General features: G+C 35.0%; 1 protein-coding gene across 9 annotated transcripts in view; it reads left to right on the forward strand.

Moving 5' to 3' along the window:
- Window positions 1–21,997, forward strand: part of LOC141556459 (metastasis-associated protein MTA1) — a 610,678-nt gene that overhangs the window by 101,611 nt on the left and 487,070 nt on the right. For all 9 annotated transcript variants that reach the window (XM_074290610.1, XM_074290601.1, XM_074290609.1 and 6 more), the window contains one exon: window positions 18,003–18,128. In XM_074290610.1, the coding sequence (XP_074146711.1) occupies window positions 18,003–18,128 (126 nt within the window). The remainder of the gene's footprint in view (window positions 1–18,002; window positions 18,129–21,997) is intronic.

Here is a 21,997-nt window from a genome sequence, read left to right on the forward strand (position 1 = left end):
ACTAAGAAAACTCCAAGAAACATTGTTGCAGAATTCCAGATATCAAGGAAAAAGTACTTCAGGGTGCCAAGAAAATAAATCAACTATCAAGGAGCCACAATCAGGATTACGCAGGATTTGGCAGTAGGGAAATGGGTAAGAGCTCTGGGAGGAGGGTTGATAGAAAGGAGAACAGGTTGAGGAGGGGGTTGGTCTGAAGCAAAACTCTACTAAGGAGGATCAGGGTGGAAAGAGAAAAAATAAATATAAAGAATAAAATTACAACAATTTGTCAGCATTATGACCAAATGGGATTTATACCAGGAATGAAGGGCTGGTTCAATAAAAGGAAGACTTATCTAAAACTATCAGCAAGCATCATTTCTCATGGGTAGAAGCTAGAAGCATTTCCAGTAATATTTTGAGACAAAAATGCCTATTATCACTACTACTCTTCAGTATTGTACTAAAAATGGTGGCTATAGCAATAATAAAAGAAAATGTAATTAAAGGAATTAGAATAGGCAATGAGTAGATGCAGATATGATGGTATACTTAGAGAATCAACCCCCCAAAAAACCCAAAAAAACACTTGAAACAATTTACAACTTTAGCCAAGTTGTAGAATATTTTTCCTTTTTTTTTTTTCCTGATTTTTCTCTCCCAACATGAACTGTATGAAAATATGTAAAAAAATGAAGGTAGAACTCGCCCAATCTCTCCTCTAAACTACTCCAAAATCCTTTAAATAATAACTCTAAACAACTTTTAGAGCATCAGAACACCAAGAAGGATTTTGATAAGAGAGATAGAGGAAAAAAAATGGGAAGAGAAATGAGTGGTGCAAAAAGCTAATTAGGAGAATGCCCTAAAAAAGCAAAATTGGCCAGATGGGAAAGGAGATTTTTTAAAAATTTCACTCGGGGAAAATAATTCCTTGAAAGTTAGAATTGAACAAATGGAAGCTATTGACTTTAATAAAAAAAAAAAATCAAGAAACAATAAAGCAAAATGAAAAAAAATGTAAAATATCTCATTGAAGAAACAACTGACCTGGAAAATAGATCCAGGAGAGATAGTTTAAAAATTACTGGACTAACTGAAAATCATGATCAGAAAAAGAGCCTGGACATCGTAATTGAAGAAATTATCAAGGAAAACTGTTCTGATATTCTAGAACCAGATCATAAAATGAAAATTGAAAAAAATCAACTGATCACCTCCTGAAAGAGGTCTTAAAATAAAAACTCTTGGGAATGAATATTTTAGCCAAATTCTGGAACTCCCACGTCAAGGAGAAAATATTGCAAGTATCTGAAAAGATACAATCCAAGATAGTGGAGCCACAGGAAAACACAAACCACATTTAGCAGTTTTTACATTAAAGGATCAGAATGCTTGGAATGTGATATTCTGTAGAGCAGTAGAGTTAGGATTGTAACCCAAAATCATCTGCCCAGAAAAACTTTTGAGTATAATCCTTTAGAGGAAAAGGTGGTCATTCAATAAAACAGGATTTTCAAGCATTTCATGATAAAAAACCAGAACTGAGTGGAAAAATTTGATTTTCAAATTCAGGACTCTGTAGAAGCATAAGGAGGTAATGGGAAAGTAATATAAGAGAGTTAATAACGTTTACATGTTTACATTCCAACATGGGAGGATGATACTTGTAACTCATTAGAATATTCTCATTATTATGGCAGTTAGGAGGAGTATATATAGACAGAAGGTATGGGTGTGACTTGAATAACTTTTTAAATCACTTTTTTAGCCACTTAAAAACATGAAATTAAGGGGTGAGAGAGGAATGTACTGGGAGAAAGAAAAAGGAAGAAGTGGAATAGTGTAAATTATCTCTTGTAAAAAAGAGACAAGAAGGGGCAGCTAGGTAGTGTAGTAGATAAAGCACCAGCCTTGAATTCAGGAGGACCTGAGTTCAAATCTGGTCTCAGACACTTAACACTTCCTAGCTGTGTGACCCTGGGCAAGTCACTTAACCCCAGCGGGGGGGGGGGGGGGAAGAGAGAGACAAGAAAAAGCTTTTACAGTGGAGGGGAAGGAAGGGGAATGAGTGAACCTTAGTCTTATCAGAATTGGCTCAAATGGGAAATAACATACATCGTCAATAGAGATATACCTTAGCCTTCTGGAAAATGGGAGGAGAATGGGATTTGGGAGGGGAGAAAGGGTGATAAAAAGAAGGCATATTGGGGGAGGAAGTGCAAAACAGTTTTGAAGAAGAGGAACACGGTGAAAGGAGAGAGAATAAATGGGGGGAATACAATTAGCAATAATTGTAAAAAGAAAAATTTGAAGCAAATTAATGATAAGGCCTCATTGCTCAAACATAGGGGGAACTGAGTCAAATTTATAAAAAATAAGAGCCATGCCTTATTGATAAATGATCGAAAGATATGAGCTATGCCCAAAGGGCCAAATTTCATGCATATCCTTTGATCTAACAACACCACTACCAGGCATGAATACCAAAAGAGACTTGGGAGGGGGGGAAGAAAAGAAAAAAAAAAGGAAAATAATTTATATGTACAAAAAATATTCATAATGGATCTCTTTGCAAGACAAAAAAAAAAAAAGATATTGAGGGAATACTCTAATTGGGAAGTGGCTCAAAAAACTGTTGTTTGTTATTGTTCTCTGGGAAATGATGAGCAGGATGCCCTCAGGAGAAAAAAAACCTGGGAAGTTCTCCATGAATAAAGTGAAATATATACTCTATGCAAAGTAACAACAGTGTTCTAAGATGCCCAGCTATAAATGACTTTGTTATTCTCAGTAGTATAGTCATCCACAACTATTCTGAACGACTTACAATGAAAAATCCTATCTATATCCAGAGAAAGATTGTGTTTACCTCTTTTCTTTTTAATTTAATTTTACTTGAGGGTTTTTATTTTCATTAGAGTGGGAGATCTATGTTTTCTTTCCCAATTTGGTGTTTATGGAAATATTTTGTGGTGAATTGTGGGTGGAGATAAGGGAGAGAACCAAGAACTCAAAAATGTTAACAAATGTTAAAAAAAATTCGTTTTGAACATAATTAAATAAATAAACAAATTTTGGGGAAATTAATGTAAATGTATAGCAAAAAAAATACTGTTTTTACATGTAGCTGGAGAAAATAAAAATAATAAAGGGAAAAAAAAAGGAAAAATTCAAAAGGCATGAGAATGAGTAGGAAAAAAAAAAAAAAAGCATGCTAAGGACCCTTTTTCCCAGATGGGTAACTTAGTGGAAAGCAAGTACTAACTTCTACACAATGGACTCATGGATGGGTAACGGTGCTAGTGGGGAACAAAATATAACTCTTAGGCTCATAAGACAGAACATACCCCTTGTTTGTATAAAATGGGGTAATGTCTGGCATGGGGCAGGGTACCAAAAGAGTCATGATTACTGACCTTTCAACAGAAACCTTAGCTACTTCTGCTAAGTGGTTTCCTCTTTTGTCCATAGAGGCATTCATTTGATGCCTTTTGTAGCATACAACTTCAACTTCCTTAGGAGCATGTCCAGCTTCAAGCAGTTATATTATCTTAGGGCAATGCTTGATAGGGAAGTTTTTAGATATTAGCAGTCCCCTTTTTCCATATTGCTCCATGGATCTAAAATATGTAGAAGGCATATTTAAGAGTCAATGTTAAATCTTTTTTCTTTTCTGAGTACAAGGGCTCTTGTGAGAGCTGTTTCGACCTCTGGGGCAGAGGTGACTTAGAACAAGGCCTGAGTTTCTATAATATAGTGAAGACTAACCACAGTATATCCTGCCTTACAAATTCCTCCTTGTATAAAGCTGGAACCAAGACTTCCATCAGGATAATCCAGAGTTTTTTAGTTTAGTTTTGTTTTGTTTTTCCCCCAAAAAAATCATGGTGACTAGAGTAAATAGAGTCTATGATCTCATATTCTCTAAAAAATCTGTTATTGGATTTTCTGGGAGTAGGGAGGCAGGTCTTAAGAGTTAGATTTGGTGTGTCTAACAATAAGACCTGAATAGTTCTGCCCCGGAGAACTAATGGTGACCTTAGTCTCCAGAATACTTTATGCTCTATGTAAAGTGGGGTAGAGTCTCTAGAGACCTCAATTTCTAGAGATATCCACCTGCAATCACAGTTCCAAACAAAGAGAGTAGTCAAGATCCCCATGAAAGAGATTGCTTTGGGGAACTGAAATGATAACTACAAGGCAATTTTCAGAAAGGGGATCCCACCAGGCTAACAGGATCACAAACCCTTCCTTAAGAGATCTTATAATTACTTGTTAAAAGCAGGAGGTAGGTTTGAGATAGATCAATTCACAAAGGACTGTTACAGGATGGACTGGGAAGAGGCCAATTTATATTGTCAGCAACCTTTTTTATGACTACATGAGCTTGGTCTGTACATAGACCCAGTACAAGCAGATGTTATTTCACGTTATCTTAATAAAATTGACTTTTGCATTTTTGTTACACAAAATACTCCAGAAGTTGTATCTTCTAAGAATACTGCACTAAAATTCTCTACTTTAAAATTAGTTGCATTGCATTAAAATAGCTCCCAGTTGTATCAATAGCTAAATGCTCTATTATCTAGTTATGACTAGGCCAAATTTTCATCTTGCCCAATGAGTTACATATTTCAGATGAAAAACTGCAGGATCTCACAGTTTTTTAGCTGACAACTTGCTCTGAATATAGAAATTTCCTTTAAAAGAAAAAGCATGGACATTAATAACAGAACAAAACGTCCTTAACTTTGTTTGACTTCAGATGTGAAACACAAATAAAGACCATATATGTTGTAACAATTATATCCCATTCCAGGACAAAGAAACATGAATGGGAAATAATTAAGATCATATGTCAAGGAAAGCTTGAAAAATTGTCCTTCCAAATTTTTGCAAACAAGCCTTCACCTTCTGAGAAGCACTGTGTCATTTTTGTTTTGTTATGTTTTGTTTTTGGTGGGTTTACTAACTTTTTTTTTTAATTAATAATTTTTTATTATATATATATATATATATATTTATAATATTATCCCTTGTATTCATTTTTCCAAATTATCCCCCCCTCTCTCTATTCCCTCCCCCCGATGACAGGCAATCCCATACATTTTACATGTGTTACAATATAGTCTAGATACAATACATGTGTGTGAATATCATTTTCTTGTTGCACAATAAACATTAGATTCCGAAGGTACATGCAACCTGGGCAGACAGATATTAGTGCTAACAATTTACATTCACTTCCCAGTGTTTCTTCTCTGGGTGTAGCTACCTCTGTCCATCATTGATCAACTGGAAGTGAGTTGGCTTTTCTTTATGTTGAAGATTTCCACTTCCATCAGAATACATCCTCATACAGTATTGTTGTTGAAGTGTATAGTGATCTTCTGGTTCTGCTCATTTCACTCAGCATCAGTTGATTTAAGTCTCTCCAGGCCTGTCTGTATTCCTCCTGCTGGTCATTTCTTACAGAGCAATAATATTCCATAACCTTCATATACCATAATTTACCCAACCATTCTCCAACTGATGGACATCCATTCATCTTCCAGTTTCTAGCTACAACAAAAAGAGCTGCCACAAACATTTTGGCACATATATGTCTCTTTCCGCTCTTTAGTATTTCTTTGGGATATAAGCCCAGTAGTAGCGCTGCTGGGTCAAAGGGTATGCACAGTTTGATAACTTTTGGGGCATAATTCCAGATTGCTCTCCAGAATGGCTGGATTCTTTCGCAACTCCACCAGCAATGTATTAGTGTCCCAGTTTCCCCACATCCCCTCCAACATTCATCATTATTTGTTCCTGTCATCTTAGCCAATCTGACAGGTGTGTAGTGGTATCTCAGAGTTGTCTTAATTTGCATTTCTCTGATCAGTAGTGATTTGGAACACTCTTTCATGTGAGTGGATATAGTTTCAATTTCTTCATCTGAGAATTGTCTGTTCATATCCTTTGACCATTTATCAATTGGAGAATGGTTCGGTTTCTTATAAATTAGGGTCAGTTCTTTATATATTTTGGAAATGAGACCTTTGTCAGAACCTTTGTTTTTAAAAATATTTTCCCAATTTGTTACTTCCCTTCTAATCTTGTTTGCATTAGTATTATTTGTACAGAAACTTTTTAGTTTGATGTAATCAAAATCTTCTATTTTGTGATCAATAATGATCTCTAGTTCTCCTCTGGTCATAAATTCCTTCCTCCTCCACAAGTCTGAGAGGTAGATTATCCTCTGTTCCTCTAATCTATTTATTATCTCCCTCTTTATGCCTAAATCATGGACCCATTTTGATCTTATCTTGGTATATGGTGTTAAGTGTGGATCCATATCTAATTTCTGCCATATTAATTTCCAGTTTTCCCAACAGTTTTTTCCGAATAATGAATTTTTATCCCTAATGTTGGTATCTTTGGGTTTGTCAAAGATTAGATTGCTATAGATGTACCCTTTTTTGTCCTTTGTATCTAATCTGTTCCACTGATCTACCGGTCTATTTCTTAGCCAATACCAAATGGTTTTGGTGACTGCTGCTATATAATATAGCTTTAGATCAGGTACACCTAGACCACCTTCCTCTGACTTTTTTTTCATTAGTTCCCTTGCAATTCTCGACCTTTTATTCTTCCATATGAATTTTGTTGTTATTTTTTCTAGGTCATTAAAATAGTTCCTTGGGAGTCTACTTGATATAGCACTAAATAAAGAGATTAGTTTGGGGAGTATTGTCATCTTTATTATATTCGCTCGGCCTATCCAAGAGCACTGAATGTCTTTCCAATTATTTAAATCTGATTTTATTTTTGTGGCAAGTGTTTTGTAATTTTTCTCATATAATTCCTGCCTATTCTTTGGTAGATGGATTCCCAAATACTTTATACTCTCAACATTTGTTTGGAATGGAATTTCTCTTTGTATCTCTTGCTGTTGCATTTTGTTAGTGATATATAAAAATGCCGAGGATTTATGTGGATTTATTTTGTATCCTGTAACTTAGCTAAAATTCTGAATTATTTCTAGTAGCTTTTTAGCAGAGTCTTTGGGGTTCTCTAAGTATACCATCATGTCATCTGCAAAAAGTGATAGTTTAATTTCCTCATTTCCTACTCTAATTCCTTGAATCTCTTTCTCGGCTCTTATTGCCGAGGCTAGCGTTTCTAGTACTATATTGAATAGTAATGGTGATAGTGGGCAACCTTGTTTCACTCCTGATCTTACTGGGAAAGGTTGCAGTTTATTTCTATTGCATATTATGCTTACTGAAGATCTTAAATATATGCTCCTGATTATTCTAAGGAATAGTCCATTTATTCCTATACTTTCAAGAGTTTTTAGTAGGAATGGATGTTGGATTTTGTCAAATGCTTTTTCTGCATCTATTGAGATGATCATATGGTTCTTATTAATATGATTATTAATATGGTCAATTATATTAATAGTTTTCCTAATATTAAACCAGCCCTGCATTCCTGGAATAAATCCTACTTGATCATAGTGTATTATCCTGGAGATGATTTTCTGAAGTCTTTTTGCTAATATCTTATTTAAGATTTTAGCATCAATATTCATTAAGGAGATTGGTCTATAATTTTCTTTCTCAGTTTTCGATCTACCTGGTTTAGGTATCAATACCATGTCTGTGTCATAAAAGGAGTTTGGTAGGACTCCTTCATCCCCTATTTTTTCAAATAATTTATATAACATTGGGGCTAATTGTTCTTTAAATGTTTGGTAGAATTCACATGTGAATCCATCTGGTCCTGGGGATTTTTTCCTGGGGAGTTGATTAATAGCTTGTTCTATTTCTTTTTCTGAAATGGGACTATTTAAGCAATTTATCTCCTCCTCTGTTAATCTAGGGAGCCTATATTTTTGGAGGAAGTCATCCATTTCACTTAAGTTATCAAATTTATTGGCATAAAGTTGGGCAAAGTAACTCCTTATTATTTCTCTAATTTCCTCTTCATTGGTGGAAAGATCCCCCTTTTCATTTGTAAGACTATCAATTTGATTTTCCTCTTTCTTTTTTCTGATCAAATTTACCAAAGGTTTATCTATTTTATTGGCTTTTTCATAAAACCAACTCTTGGTTTTATTTATTAATTCAATAGTTTTTTTACTTTCAATATTATTGATTTCTCCTTTTAATTTTTGTATTTCAAGTTTAATTTTTGGTTGGGGGTTTATAATTTGGTCTTTTTCTAGCTTTTTAAGTTGTAAGCCCAATTCGTTAATCTTCTCTTTCTCTATTTTCTTCAAATAAGCCTCTAAAGATATAAAATTTCCCCTTATTACTGCTTTAGCTGCATCCCAAAGATTTTGGTATGATGTCTCATCATTGTCATTATCTTGGGTGAAATTATTAATTGTTTCTATAATTTGCTCTTTCACCCAGTCATTCTTTAAGATGAGATTATTCAGTTTCCAATTACTTTTTGGTCTATTTACCCCTAACTTTTTACTGAATGTAGCTTTTATTGCATTGTGATCTGAGACGAAGGCATTTATTATTTCTGCCTTCCTACATTTAATTTTGAGATCTTTATGTCCTAATTTTTGTATAGGATCCATGAACTGCTGAGAAGAAAGTATATTCCTTTCTATTGCCATTCAGTTTTCTCCAAAGGTCTATCATACCTAGTTTTTCTAATGTTCTATTTACTTTTTAAATTTCTTTCTTGTTTGCTTTGTGGTTTGATTTGTCTAAATCTGAGAGTGCAAGGTTGAGATCTCCCACTATTATAGTTTTACTGTCTATTTCTTCTTGCAATTCTCTTAACTTTTCCTTTAGAAAGTTAGATGCTATACCACTTGGTGCATATATGTTTAGTATTGATATGGCTTCATTATTTATGCTACCTTTCAGCAGGATATAGTTTCCTTCCTTATCTTTTTTAAGGAGATCTACTTCTGCTTTTGCTTGATCTGAGATAAGGATAGCTACCCCTGCTTTTTTGGCTTTACCTGAAGCAATAATAGGCTCTGTTCAAACCTTTTACCTTTACTCTGTATGTATCTCCCTGCTTTAAGTGTGTTTCCTGTAGACAACATATTGTAGGGTTCTGCTTTTTGATCCAATCTGCTATCCGTCTCCGTTTGATGGGATTGTTCATCCCATTTACATTTACAGTTAAAATTACTAATTCTGTATTTCCTGCCATCATATTATCCCCAGATTATGCTTTTTCCCTTGACCCCCCTGATCCCCCTCCCCGATATTTAATTTACAAACCCCCCTTGTGACGCGCAACCCTCCCTTTTTTTTTTAGTATCCCTCCCCCCTCCCTCCAAGTCCCTTCACTTATTCTCCTTTTCCTTTTCCCTTTTCCTCTCCCCCCTTTTAATGAGGTGAGAGAAAATTCTCTGAAAAACAAATATGTTAATTATTTACTCTTTGAGCCTCTCCTGATGAGAGTAAGATTCACACAATGATTCTCCCCCTCACTAAGTTCCCTCAGATATGGTGTATTTTCTATGCCTCTTCTTGGGATGTAGTTTCCCTCTTTTTATCATTCCTTCCCCTTTTTCTGAAACGACCTCCTTCCCTTTACTACACTCCCCTTTTTTTCTTTTATATCAGTAAAATCAAATTATCCTTGAGTACTTTTTATATACCCACAACACAGTTACAGTTCTCAAGGGTTCTGTGTACCTTTTTCTGTTTCTCTTCAGTCTTGTGGATGTAGATCAAATTTTTTGTTTAAGTCTGGTTTTTTTCTTAGAAACCTATAGAATTCCTCTATTTCATTGCATGACCATCTTCTTCCATGGAAAAAGATGCTAAACTTATCTGGGTAGTTCATTCTTGGTTGCAGTCCTTGATCTTTTGCCTTACGGAATATCAGGTTCCAGGCCCTTCTATCTTTTAATGTGGAGGCAGCCAGATCTTGGGTGACCCTTATTGTGGCCCCTTGGTATTTAAATTGTTTTTTTTCTAGCTGCTTGCAGGATTTTCTCATTTGTGTGGTAATTCTGCAGCTTAGCCACAATATTCTGTGGTGTTCTTTTTTTAGGGTCTATTTCAGAAGGAGTTCGATGAATTCTTTCGACATCTACTTTCCCTTCTGTTTCTATTATCTCTGGACAGTTCTCTTTGATAATTTCCTGTAAAATAGAATCTAGGCTCTTTTTTTGGTCATAGTTTTCTGGAAGTCCAATGATCCGCAGATTATCTCTCCTAGATCTATTTTCCAGGTCTATAGATTTTCCCAGTAAGTATTTGACGTTGTTCTCCAGCTTCTCATTTTTTTTTGTTTTGTTTGACTGATTCTTGGGTTCTCTGTGAATCATTCATTTCTATTTGTTCCATCCTGACTTTTAAGGAGTTATTTTCTTCTTTCACAGTTTTTAGTTCTTTTTGTAAATGCCCAATTTCGTTTTTAAATGAATTATTTTGCTCTATTGAATTTTTTTCCATTTCCCTAATTTTTTTTTGAGAATTATTTTCTTTTTCCAATTCAGAAATTCTATTTTCTTGAGACTTTTTTATCTTTTCCAATTCAGAAATCCTACTTTCCTGTGATTTTTTAACCTTTTCTAATTCACAAATTTTGTTTCCCTGCCTCTCCTGTGAATTCTTCATTTTTTCCAACTCCAATTTCAGGACGTTGTTATTCTCTATCATAGCTTCCCTTTCCTTTCCCCATTTTTCTTCAAACTCCTTTAATTTTTTAATAGTCTCTTCAAGGAGAGAGTTATGTGATGGGGGGCAGGAATCATTCCCCTTTAGGTTGTTATCTGCTGATTCTTTGCTGTTAACTTCCTTGGGGTTGGATACCCGCTCTTTCTCTGTATAGAAGGAATCTATGGTTTTTCTGGCTTTTTTGTTCATATTTTAAAAATCTTTTGGGGTCTGTCCCTGGGGTAGGAAATTATTTATTTACTTCTTTACCAGCTTCCTCCCAGACCAGATGGATGCAGCCGTTCTAGTGCCTAAGCTAAGAGAGAGCTCTGGGAGAGAGTTCCCCACCCCCTCCCTGGAAGTGCCTCAGAGGTGATTAGCACTGCTGTGCCCCGAGGGCGCTGTGTTTTAGCGGCTTCCCTGAGGTTGAGATTGAACAGTAAAGGCGACTCAAAGTCTAGCCTATGTGTCCCGGTGGGGCGTGGATGTCTGCAGCAGGTGACGTGAAAAGCCCCTGCGCTCAAACTGGAAGTGTCTGCCAGAAACTGCGGTCCCTAGTTCAAAGGTTCCGCTTCTCTTCCTGGAGCTGAGTTTCACTCCCTCCAGCTAAACTAGGCAGTGTGTGTTGCCTTGGGCCGTATCCACCCACTTGTCAATCTCTTAACTATTCTCAGGAGGTAGCTGAGGCCACGCCCCCTGGTGCCGAGATCTGCTGAGTCACCCCAGGGTCCTGGAAAATCTAATCTATCTGAATTTTTAAGGTATTTTAGCTTTCTCTTCTGAACTGCTAAATAATAAGCAGAGAAGAGCTAACAGCCTGTGCCAGATTCCTTTACCTCAGTGGCTTCTCTGATCCCAGAGCCCTTCCCAGCGCGATCGGCGCAGTATGCTAGCACCCAGCCGTCTGTGCTGGCCTCTCTTCTTCCTCCCCTGGGAACTGACCTTTTCTGTTGAAACTCCAGATTCTCTTCAGCTGGTAAGTCGTGCTTCCAGTCCTTGTGGTTTCTATCAATCCAGGGCTTTTTCTGAGGCTGATTTATCTAATTGGTTGTGAGGGAGTGAGGACGTTCACAGAGTCGTGTGTTTCTTCTCCGCCATCTTGGCTCCGCCCCCCGGTTTTACTAACTTAATGTTCATCATCCACTCCTGAATTCTGTCTCAAAAGAAATATCAGTTATGGTCCCAAGAAATTTTCTCTCAAATAGCTAAGTCCCATGTCAGAGGCTTCAGATCTTTACAGAAGAAGAAGAGGAAAAGAAGAAAGAAGAGGAAGAGGAAGAAGAAAAAACAAAGATAGCAGCTATAAATCATTGTACATATCCTAAACTATCTCAGGACTGTTATGGGCTTTCTTATGCCATACTTTCTTTTGACAGGAACAGCAGAATGTGCAAGACAAAGAAAAAATAATGTTTTGCTAGCAAAACAACCAATAGTATCAGGTTTAAATCTTACATTAGGAATTTAAGGATGCTATACATCATGTTGGTTAAATAATGGATATATACTAAATACATGTTAAATAATAACAGGATGGTTTGCTGAAAGGAGATGGAAACCATAGTAGGAGTGATGGATTTTAAAATAAATATTTTCAGAGAACTTGAAGTTAACCAGAAATTAAAATGTCTAATTTATCTCAGAAGTTTGTAGCATTGCTAAGCAATAGAACCTTTGCAACATTACACAAATGACATTACTTTAAAACAACTAGACTTGAAAAACAAAGCAAATATTCAGTTTTTAACCATGTAAACAAACGCTATCTCCTTAAATAATAGAAGCAATGTAAAGATCAAGAGATTTCAAAATAATTTCATCTGTATTTTCTTCCTTATATGGGAATTAGATCTCCCATATCAAGCTCTTTTTCTAGGGCTGATTAATCTTACTAATGAGAATGGTTTATTTGAGGTTTTTCTACAGGAGGAAGGACTAAGCCTGGTGCATCCTATTCACCTATCCTCGCAGTCAGGAAAAGAGTGGGCATAGAGAGAGAATAATACTCTTTCCTTTTCTATAATGAAGCTATTAGTCTTACCAATTGCTTTTTAAAACATTTTCAGACTTTTTATATAATTTAGAAAATTCTACAACTACAACTTCAATTATGTAACTTCATTCTGTAGACCTAACTTGACCAGTGCGGAGTTCACAGATCCCTTTTAGTAAATTTCTTTGTTTAAGGGAGAAAATAAGATGATCTTAAAATTCAGAACAGAGGCAGTAGCTAAATAATTTGGGGTAAACCGTCACAAAACTTACAGCACATGTCCAGCAGGGCTAACTAAATTTTTTTTTCTATTTTTAAATTTTATTTAAATTTTAATGATTTTTCTTCAAATACATGCAAAAATAGTTTTCAACATTCATCTTCACAAAATCACAAATTTTTCTCCCTTTCCTCCTTTATTCCCACTTCCCAAGACAGCAAGTAATCTGATATAGATTAAACTTGAAATTCTTCTAAATATATTTCCATATTTTTCATTGAGCAATAAAAAAAAAAATAGCTCAAAAGGGAAAAAACATGAGAGAAAAAAATCAAACTACAAAAGAAAGGTAAAAATACTGTGCTTTGATCCACATTCAGTCTTCTTAGTGCTCTCTCCAGCTGTGAATGGCACTTTCCATCACAAGTCTGTTGGAATTGCTTTGAATAATCTCATTATTGAAAAGAAGCAAGTCCATCACAGTTGATTATCACATAATCTTGTTAATTTGTACAATGTTCTCTTGATTCTGCTTGCTTCAGTCAGCATCAGTTCGTGTTTTTCCAGGCTTTTATGAAATGAGTCTGCTCATTTCTTATGGAACAGTAATATTCCTTTACATTCATATACCGTAATTTATTGAGCCATTCCCCAACTGATAGGCATCCACTCAATTTCTAGTTCCTTGTCACCACAAAAATGGCTGCTACAAATATTTTTTGCATATGTAGGTCCTTTTCCTTCTTTTGTGATCTCTGTGAACTATAGACGCAGTAGAAATACTGAGTTTGCAGTTTTATAGGACTGATAGAATTTTAAAACATAGCTCATACAATTTTTACAAATTGCACAATATATAATTTAGAAAGTATCATAACATTTTAAATAAATTTCATAGACATGTGGCCTTGTTGGATTGAATCAGTTACCATTGAGAACTTTGTTTAAATATAGTTTTAAATTTCTAGTAGTAATACTTATAAAATCTTATGCCCAAACTGTCAAGTTCACCATTTTAGCATGCACCAATTAAATTATTTTAGTTTCATGTAATTTAGAATCAGATTTTCAGTTTAAATGCACACAACTTTAAAATAGTTTCCTGGGTCACAAAGTTTTTTAAAGTGGCAATGAACTGTTTTGAGAGAAACAGGTATGTGCTTTTTCCAGATGCTGCCTAGGGACAAAATGGTAGTGATTTGTTTCTCCACAAGGACTTCTCTTTAAAATTTTAGGGTTCTCTTTTCTCTTCCTTCCCTCAGTCCTGCTGTAGTCAGGAAAGGAAGGAAAGGAAAAGAAAAAAAATGTTCTTAAAGTGGGGTCCTAACTGTATTCAGGGATCCAAGCATCTCCTGACTGGTGAGTTGCTCAGATCTCCCCAAGCCATGTGAGAGCACTCTCTCATTTGGGGGAGGAAGGAAGGAACCACTTGGATCTCCTATCTAGAGGGAACTTAGAAAGCCATATCCTTCCACACCCACAGAATCCTATTTAAGGAGGATTTTAGGATTCTGGGGGGTCAGAGACACAGGGATTTGATCTAGGAAGATCTAGAGAGAAGTTGTAGGTGGGTATACAGCGTTAGAGACAGTATCATTGGAAAGCGCTAGGCATTTGATAAGAAAAAAATGACTGGTTGAGGGGTTTTCCAATTGGAGACAATCCTCTTGATATAGCCTTCAGCCTGTAATTTGGCCAGTTATTCCCCATTTGTAGTACCCCCACAAGGTAAGGCAGGAAGTGCGAGAGAGAAAGAGTACTTAAAAGGAGAGCACCTCATCCTTGGAATGTAGTAAGAGGACAGTCATGAAGTGTGGGGAAAAGCATTTACTCTGGAGATACTCTGTAAAACATGGATTGGGCATAATTTCTTTTAGCAAAGACTTGCACTCAGTTGATGAAGAAAATACAAAAAAGTTGTAGGGGTGCTAAAATGGGGTTCCCTGACAAGTATAGTCTGAGAATAGGATCAGGTAAGAAAAATACTGATTTGGGTTGGGTGATGTCATGGGGTGGTGTCCTACATCACCACTGGCTCCAGTTACTTTATTTGGAGGCAGTCCCTGAACCTGGCTCAGATGTTAGGAATTAGGAAAGTGGGGATGGAGCCTGTGGATCAGGGATGAAAAATCCAATGTTGAAGAGTCCAAGGAGGGAAGATAAGGTCTGGTTGTCAAGAACATTCAGTCCCTGCTTTTGAACTGTTTTATCTATATAACCAGCAAGGATTTTAAAAGAAGATTTGCCCATAGCATTTTGCAGTTTTTTCTCAGGTCAGGATCCTGGGAGAGTATCATAAATACTTGGCCTGAGTTCGATTCCTAGTCAGGGAACCAAATGATGAGGTCAGGGAAGCAAATGATGCTGCTAGTAGCAGTACAGAGTGTTGAGGAAACTCCTCCTCGGTCGGCACAGGTCCAATGTGAAAGAATTCATGGACCTAAAATAATATTAGACTGGCAAAAGGAAGTTTATTGTTGGCACTACAGAAGCCAGCTTTTGCTAAGACGACTGACTTTCGAGTGACAAAGTGATAAAAGTCTTAGAGAAATCCTGGCAGATAACAAAAAGGTTTATCATTGAGAAGAGATGTCACTACACAGTGGGGAGGGGTCCCTTCTCCCCAAGACAACAAGCAATGTGATATAAGTTAAACATATGTGCACTTCTTTTAAAGTATTTCCATATTTGTCATGTTGTGCAAGAAAAAATCAGGTCAAAAGGGAAAAAAAAACACAAGAAAGAAACAAGTAAACAAGGTGAAAACATTATGCCTAGATCAACATTCAGTATCCATAGTTTTTTCTCTAGATGCCCGTGCCATTTTCCATCACAAGACTATTGGAATTGCCTTGAATCACCTTATTATTGAAATGAATCAAGTCCATCACAGTTGATCATCATATAATTTTGTTGTTGCTATGTATGATGTTCTCTTGGTTCTGCTTGCTTCACTCGGCATCAGTTCATTTAAGTCTTGACAACTTTTCTGAAGTCAGCCTGCTCACCATTTCTTATAGAAGAATGATACTTCATTGTATTCATATACTTATAACTTATTCAGCCATTCCCCAACTGAGGAGTGTCTACCCAATTTCCAGTACCTTGCCACAACAAAAAGGGCTGCTACATACATTTTTCCATGTGAGTCCTTTTCCCTCTTTAATGATTTCTTTGGGATATAGACCCAGTAGAGATACTGCTGAATCAAAGAGTATGCAGACTTTGATAGATTTTTGGGCATAGTTCCAAATTACTCTCTAAAATGATTGGTTCAGTTCACAACTCCATCAACAACGCATTAGTGTCCCAGTTTTCCCATATATCCTCCAACATATATCATTATCTTTTCCTGTCATCTTAGACAATCTGAAAAGTGTGAAGTGGTTACGTCAGAGTATACATAATATTTCTGAAGTATATTTCTTCAATCAGTTCATGTTGTTATCTCTGTGATCCTGGGATTAATGTATAAATATAGGGATAGTCTTATAGCTTGTTATCAGAGAGCATATGTTTAGACTAATTTATACCTCTGCTCATTAAGAGTGAAAAAACCCTTTGTTCTGCTCATGTGAGAAATTCATGTTCAAAAATATAGACACAAACTAAAACTGTCTATGAGGTTTGTGATTCCATAATTTTAAGTTTAATTACATGAGTTTATAGCAACTTTTTGGTGAAAATTTTGGTGAAATTTAAAGAATCACAGTAACCATTAATCTAGACTGTTAAAAAATATTATTCTTACCAAATCAGCCTGTTTTGTTGTTGTTGATTTTTTTTGTTTTGTTTTGTTTTTGTACTTAATGGCTATTTATTTCCTTCTTCCCCATCTCCCAGGAATTGATTACATTTGTGAGGCAACCAGAGGTTAAATGACTTGCCCAGGGTCACACAGTTAATCTGAGGCAGGCTTTCAACTCAGATCTTCCTGAGTCCATGCCCAAAATGCCATTCACTATGCTACTTAGCTACTGTAATTTTTTATTTTAATGTTTTTTAACAAATGTTACTACAAATCTGGCTTTATAAGATTTTTCTTTTTCTGAGAAGTTAAAATTGTCAGCTTTTTTTTTTTGTCATCAAAAAACTAGCTTTGTCATGTCTACCTTTACAGTGTATTATTTACTGATCTTGGAATAGGTAAGGTTGATCATTCTATATATCATTTTCATTTCATAAAAAATTTACAATTTATATAGAATATATATGCCAAATATGCTAAAATATATATAGAATCTGTCAGCCTGTAGTTGTTTTCAGTTTATATTTTCATTTTTTAATTTTAGAAAGATAATTTTTAAGGTGTTTAAATACAGAATTATTTAATGGATATGCAGATATAATACACTGTCATTGTTATACACTGTATGGATGTAATACATATGAATATAATACAATATAGCAATATCTATGAATATGCTAAAATATGTATTTGCATAACTAAGTGACAAAAGGACCATTTGATGTAGGTATGTGGCAACAAGCTATTTTTAGGAAGCATTAAATTTTCACTTGCATACATAAAAATTGCATTCACAAAAATTGGATTATTAAAAATAAAAGTGAACAAAGTGAAACTTATAGAAATATAAGGACAATATTTTGATGTATGTTAATGAATATCATTGACTCTGTTACACAGGTGACTATTTTACATACATCCTATTTGACATTAAGCCATTTTTTAAATGATAAAATATATATTTCCAATAAGCCAAGAATATCTTTCAATATGGAAGATAGAATTGTAAATTACCCCTAATAGGAGCTATAGGCTTTTTGTAATTCCTTTTTTCTCTGTTAGTAAAGGAGTAGAATGAAGGGGAAATTAGCAAATGAAACATAAAACCATAATTTGCTAGAACCATCTCTGAATTTCATTGCACTAAGTATAATGGTCCATATTACTCATGCTTGTTCCCATTTTTAAATGTGATATTTATAGAAATATTTAATTTCTAAATCTTTAATCACTTAATCTCAGTGATTAAAACATTTAAGTTCCTATTTGCTAAGATACTTTCAGATACTCATTGTCTTGGGGTTTATTTACTCTCCCTTTCCATACAATGAAAGGCCTTGATCTATTTTGGGGAATAGATTATTATAAACTTTATAAAGTTAAATAATAACAGAAGTGTGGAAATTTAAACTGTTGAATTGTATTGCACAGTATCCTCATTTCTTGAAAAGAGAAGGCAACAAACTTCAGATTATGCTGCAGAGAAGGAAGCGATACAAAAACCGAACTATTTTGGGCTACAAAACTTTGGCAGTGGGATCCATCAACATGGCTGAGGTAGGTTCTTAAAAATTTAACAACTGGAAAATGAATAATTGTAAATTCAGATATGTACATTAGAGCCTGTTTCATTATCTACTATCTGGGTGCCATTTAATGTAAAAGCAAACATCTTAGATTACATTAAAAAATTGAGAAGAGAAGAAAGTTGTTACTAGGATGTCAGAAGTCATCACAGTATTTCACTTCAAATGTTTATCAAGTATCTACTGTGTTCAAGACACGCAGCTATGCTTTGGAAATATATATAATTTCTGCCTTCAAGTAGCATACACATGGATGATATACCAAATTTAAACCTATTATTGTTATGTATAGGCTAATTACTATATTATTAGAAATTCCTTCATTGGAAGTTACAAGTAGCTTTTATTAAAAATTTATGTAAACAACAACCATATTATTATGATAAATACTTGTTTTTATGTCTGTTATAAAGAGGCATAGCAGCAATAAATGTAATACAAAGTATGGTGTGATAAGGGCAAAGGAAAGGTCCCTTAAGAAAACTTGAGAAAGGATAGACTGCCTTTAGCTGGGGTATCAAGGAAGGTATTCCTTGATTCCTTGATAGGTATCACTAAGGAGGTGGCCCTCATGTTACATTTTGAAAATAAAATAGAATTTTAATTGAAATCAAAAGGGAGTATATTCATGATAGGCAACCTTATCTTTGGCTCAAATGTAGATTATGTAAAATAGATCTGGGAATTAGAGCCAGATTGTGGGGGGCTTCAAATGCTTACCTAAGGAAAGAGCCACTATAAGGCATTGTGGAGGGGGGCAATGTGAACAAACCAGGACATTAGAAAGTTATCTCAGAAGCTGTGCAAAGAATAAATTAGAGATGATACTGGGTCATAAGAATTTAAGAATCTGTCATAAATATTTATCTTATGGGGGAAAATGATGAAGGTCTGAAATAGGTAATGTTGGTTGAGTGTAGAAAAGGAATGGATATGAGAGAGATTATGTAGGTAATATATTGACAGTAGTTGGAAAGCTTGTTATACTAGGCAGAAAATAGAAACCTAAGAAATGGAGCTATTAATTTCCAATAACCTTGTGATAGAGAGATCCATCTGATCAGACAGAAAGAACTGGGGGACTGAATGTGGGATCACAATATAGTATTTTTACTTTTTTGTTGTTGTTATTTGCTTGCTTGCTTTTTTTTTTTTTTAACTTTGTCACTTTTTTTTCTCCTTTTTGTTGTGCATCTTGATAAATGTGGAAATATGTATAGAAAAATTGCACATGTTTATATTAGAATACTTGCTATCGAGGGGAGGGGATGGAGGGAAGGAAGGGAGAAAAATTTGGAGCACAAGGTTTTGCAAGGGAAAATAGTGAAAGTTATCTTTGCATGTATTTTGAAAATAAAAAAAAATTTAAAAAGAAATGGAGAAATATTACTGTTTCTCATGCCTAAATTGAGTTCTCATCTCCACTGTTAAAAAATTCTTCTAGCTCAGCTCATATTCTACCTTCTTCTGGCAAGGAGAACAAATATGAGGAGGAAGATCACAAATATAATCTGTTTTAAGGTACCAGAAGTTTGTCTAGGTAGTAATGTCTCAAGTGATTTTAGGACAATATCTTTTGAAGATCATCCACATTTATGAGGTGGATGGATGATGAACCAATCCAAGAGGTGAAAAAAGAATAATTTCCAGAAAGACAAGGAAAGAGTCAGTGAGCTGTTTCATAAGATGCAGAGAAGTTGAGAAATTTGAGAAGCTACCATTGGATTTAGCAGCTGAGAAAGAACAGTTTTTAGTGGACCAGTGGAGTCAGAAATGTGGCTTCAAGGGCTGGAGGAATAAATGGGTAGGAGCAGTACAAAAGTGTCTTTTACAGAGGTTAGCAGTGAAGGGGAGAAGGAATATGGGATGATAGTTTGATTGGAAGCATGGCATAAAACCTTTAAGATAAAGTGAAATTTTCTTGTGTTTTTAGTTGACTTTAAGACTTTAGTAAGACACTACTGAAGTATAATATATAAGACTTCTGTTTGTTTTCCCATAGCTCTTAGAACATCATTTGCAACACAAATAATTTGAGTTAACGTATTTTTTGAAGTATTCTCCTGCACATAAATATGAAAACCAGGAGTAGAAAACATGAAAGAGAACATTCAGGTAAAAAACTTTGGGAAAAAAATAGGAGAATGATCAAATTATTACAATAATGATAGAGAACATCATATATCTAGTAAAGCTCTTTCTATATCATAAGCAGAAGAGCTAACAACTTTTTGTTTTATTTCATCCTTCAAAGAATAGAGGAATCAATAATGCAAGATCCTCGTCTAGACCTTATTCTCATGATTGGAACTGAATTGGAGTGAAAATCATGGGGAACATTATAGTGGGAATAGCAGTTCCTTAGAAAAGTATCTAATAGAAAAGAGGAAATGTGGACATAGATTTGACATATACTCTACACTTTGGGAATGCAATTTTCCAAGGGTTCAGAAGAAGTAGAGGTAAGGCTAAGAGTTCTACAGGAGCCATGGGGAATTCTCAAGATGAAATTCTTAGGACACAAAGGAAGGCAGTTCCTATAAAGCAGGAAATATAAGAATTGTTTGAAAGACCAGTGTCGATGCACATGCAACTCAAGCAGCTTAGACATCTTTTAAACCTCTGTTTTAAAGATGGAAGCAGTTAATAATGGAGAAATATAAAACATGGCATTCTCCCACCAAAAAATAGTGTCTGGCAGTGAGTGAAGCTCAGAATGAGTTAAAGCTAAAGTGGGAAGCTAAAAATGAAGACAATTTTTTTTTTTTTTTTTTTTAAGGAAAAAGAAGGAAAAGGAGGCGTGGGATGGATGGGGTAGGTGACAACAAAAAAAAGGGAAAGTTTCTTATGTTACTTCTCTGCCAAAGAGATTGACCACGACAATAAAAATAACAGAATAAAGAATGATAAAAACATGGAGTTGATATGAGTAAGGAGATATTAATGAAGTTCCTAGCTACGCTTGATAAATTTTATCTTATCTAGCCTAAATGATCTTATCCCTAGATACTGAAAAAATGAAGGCGAATGCTACAGAACATCACTGTGCTGTAAGAAATAACATATGACTAAAATAAGTATAACACATGAACATTTTCATAATGAAGAAGCAGAACTAGGAAAATAATCTACATAATAATTACAACAATGTAATCATAAAGAAAAGCAATGACAAAACAGCAACATTCTCAAAGAAGACTAATAAGAACACACTTCTCTACTCTTCCCCCCCCCCCCCCAGGCTGGGGTTAAGTGACTCGCCCAGGGTCACACAGCTAGGGAGTGTTAAGTGTCTGAAACCAGATTTGAACTCCAGTCCTCCTGAATTCAAGGCTGGTGCTCTATCCACTGCGCCACCTAGCTGCCCCCTACTTCTCTCCTCTTGCTGTGGTTTATATGTTGGGGATAGGGAATTTATACAGAGATGTAGCATTTCATATGATTTCAAATTTTTTCTGTTGATCAGTTTGGGGATTTTTTCCCTTTTTTTTTTCCAAATAATTCCTTATCATAAGAATTTATTCTCAAAGATGGAAAGGAGGAAATTTAAATAATGTAGGAAGACAGTAATTTTAAAGAACATAATTGTGTCACTATACTCTTATAAGGAAACTGAAGTTTGTTATTCTCTGTTATCATAAAGGCAGTCATTTAGTAAACAGGCATTTATTAAGAAGCTACTGTATTTAAGCACCATTGTAAGCACTAGAAATACAAAGAAAGACTAAAAGAAAAACTCATCAATCTTTGCTTTCAGTGAACTCACAATCTAAGAAAGACAAAAGCAAACAAATATGTCCAAAACACAAGTGTATACATTCAGGAAATTTAATATAATAT

The sequence above is a fragment of the Sminthopsis crassicaudata genome, chromosome 2, assembly GCF_048593235.1.
Source record: "Sminthopsis crassicaudata isolate SCR6 chromosome 2, ASM4859323v1, whole genome shotgun sequence".
Classification (NCBI taxonomy): Eukaryota; Metazoa; Chordata; class Mammalia; order Dasyuromorphia; family Dasyuridae; genus Sminthopsis; species Sminthopsis crassicaudata.